At 39.6% G+C, this 2156-nt stretch overlaps 1 protein-coding gene across 1 annotated transcript in view; it reads right to left on the reverse strand.

Annotated features, from left to right (window-relative positions):
- AGAP11 (ankyrin repeat and GTPase domain Arf GTPase activating protein 11) overlaps positions 1–2156 on the reverse strand; it is a 31426-nt gene that overhangs the window by 14430 nt on the left and 14840 nt on the right. Inside the window, exon 5 of the mRNA XM_011950436.1 lies at positions 1711–1746. Within this exon, the coding sequence (XP_011805826.1) occupies positions 1711–1746 (36 nt within the window). The remainder of the gene's footprint in view (positions 1–1710; positions 1747–2156) is intronic.

A 2156-nucleotide genomic window follows, 5' to 3' on the forward strand; every position in this document is an offset into this window, starting at 1 on the left:
CTAATGTAAATGATGAGTTAATGGGTGCAGCACACCAACATGGCACATGTATACATATGTAACAAACCTGCACATTGTGCACATGTACCCTAGAACTTAAAGAATAATTAAAAAAAAGAAAAAGAAAAAGAAAAGAAAAGAAAAGAAAAACTTGTTCCTTCTACTATAGGCTTGACAGCTTTTCAATTCTTAAAAACGTTTTAAAGATTGGTGGTTAAATTAAAAGTGATTTTTGACGCAATAAAACATAAACTAATATATTCCAAGTAACTAATGCATAATATTATAAATGCAAGTATGGGGCAAAAGATCCATTTACTGTGCAAGAAAGATCAATGAGTACTGATGGAATAAATTTATTAATATGGAAAATGCCACGGTAACTAATTTAAGAAATTAGCACTTGTGAAGTTTTGATTTAGTATTAAAGAATACCCACAACTGTCTGAAAACTTTAAAAATACCCCTTTTACCAACTACATATTTGCATGAGGTTAGGTCACTTTATTGCTTCTTTTTTTCTTTTTTTGAGATGGAGTCTCCCTCTGTCACTCAGGCTAGGGTGCAATGGCGAGATCTCGGCTCACTGCAACCTCCGCCTCCTGGGTTCATGCGATTCTCCTACCTCAGCCACCCAAGTAGCTGGGACCACAGGCATGCACCACCGTGCCCAGCTATTTTTTGTACTTTCAGTGGAGGCAGGTTTCACCATGTTGATCGGACTGGTCTCAAACTCCTGAACCTCAAGTGATCTGCCCACCTCAGCCTCCCAAAGTGCTGGGATTACAGGTGTGAACCACTGCACCCAGCCGTCTTATTGCTTTTTATTTTGAGATGGAGTCTTGCTCTGTCACCCAAGCTGGAGTGCAGTGGTGTGATCTCGGCTCACTGCACCCTCCGTCTCCCTGATTCAAGCGGTTCTCCTGCCTCAGCCTCCAGAGTAGCTGGGACTACAGGTGCGTGCCACCATGCCCAGCTAAGTTTTTGTATTTTTAGTAGAGACAGGTTTCACAGTGTTAGCCGGGATGGTCTCGATTTCCTGACCTTGCGATCCCCCTGCATCGGCCTCCCAAAGTGCTGGGATTACAGGCATGAGCCACCGCGCCCGGTCTCATTGCTTCTTTAGAGCAAATTGCAAAGAAAGATCTAGAGAATCCAGTGTCTCCTATGAAGGTCAACATAAGACTTTAAATAATATAAATACATGACACACTTTTTACTCCACTTTTTGTTGTAGAAAAGTTACTTTTTCGATGAAAAATTTCTGTTAACAATATTGTTTTCTAGGAATATTTTCTGTTGTCACAACCTGGGCCATGGGTTACTACTGACATCTAGTTGGTAGAGGCCATGAATGCTGCCAAACTCTCTGCAATGCACAGGATAGTCCTCACAACAAAGCGTTATCTAGTTCATAGTATCAACAGTGGTAAGGCTGTGAAATCTAAACTAAAACTAGATTTTGAAAAAAAACTCAATGTTATATTTCTACCACAGTAAATATCAATATAATCAATATAAACACATACTCTTTGAGATTCTCAATCATTTAAAAATTAAAAGTCTAAGGAACAAAGAAAACACAAATAACTTGCTTCGATATTTTAGCACAATACAGCGTATGATGTCTACAGCTGTGACCTAACACTGAGCTTGACATCTTGCAAAGTAATTAGCTGGAATAACAAGACAGGTTTCTAAAACGCTCACCTTTGCACGATATCATGATGTATCTCCGAGGTCACTCTGTGGAAGGAAAAACAATTCATAACAATAGATGTTATCATTTGTTAGGCCTGAAGACATTTTTTAAAACGGGGGCAGAGGAAACTCTCCTAGCGGCCCTGAAATTCAAATCTTCTAGTTCGGAACAGTACCATAAGGGCACTCTGTTTCATTTCTTGGTTTTTTGCAAAAATATGAGAACCAAAATGCGAGGCAATATGCTGTTAGAAGACGCGTTTCTGTTGACGATTATAATGTATAAATAATAACAGATTTCCCTGTTATATGCTCTTCTACCTGCAAAGCCTTTCGTCCCATGCGATTTATTTTATGTATTTATTTATTTTTTGACTTAGAGTCTGGTTCTGTTGCTCAGACTGGAGTGCAGTGGTGCGATCTTGGCTCACCACAACCTCCACCTCCCAGGTTCA

The sequence above is a fragment of the Colobus angolensis genome, unplaced genomic scaffold (genome assembly GCF_000951035.1).
Source record: "Colobus angolensis palliatus isolate OR3802 unplaced genomic scaffold, Cang.pa_1.0 Scaffold307, whole genome shotgun sequence".
NCBI lineage: Eukaryota > Metazoa > Chordata > Mammalia > Primates > Cercopithecidae > Colobus > Colobus angolensis.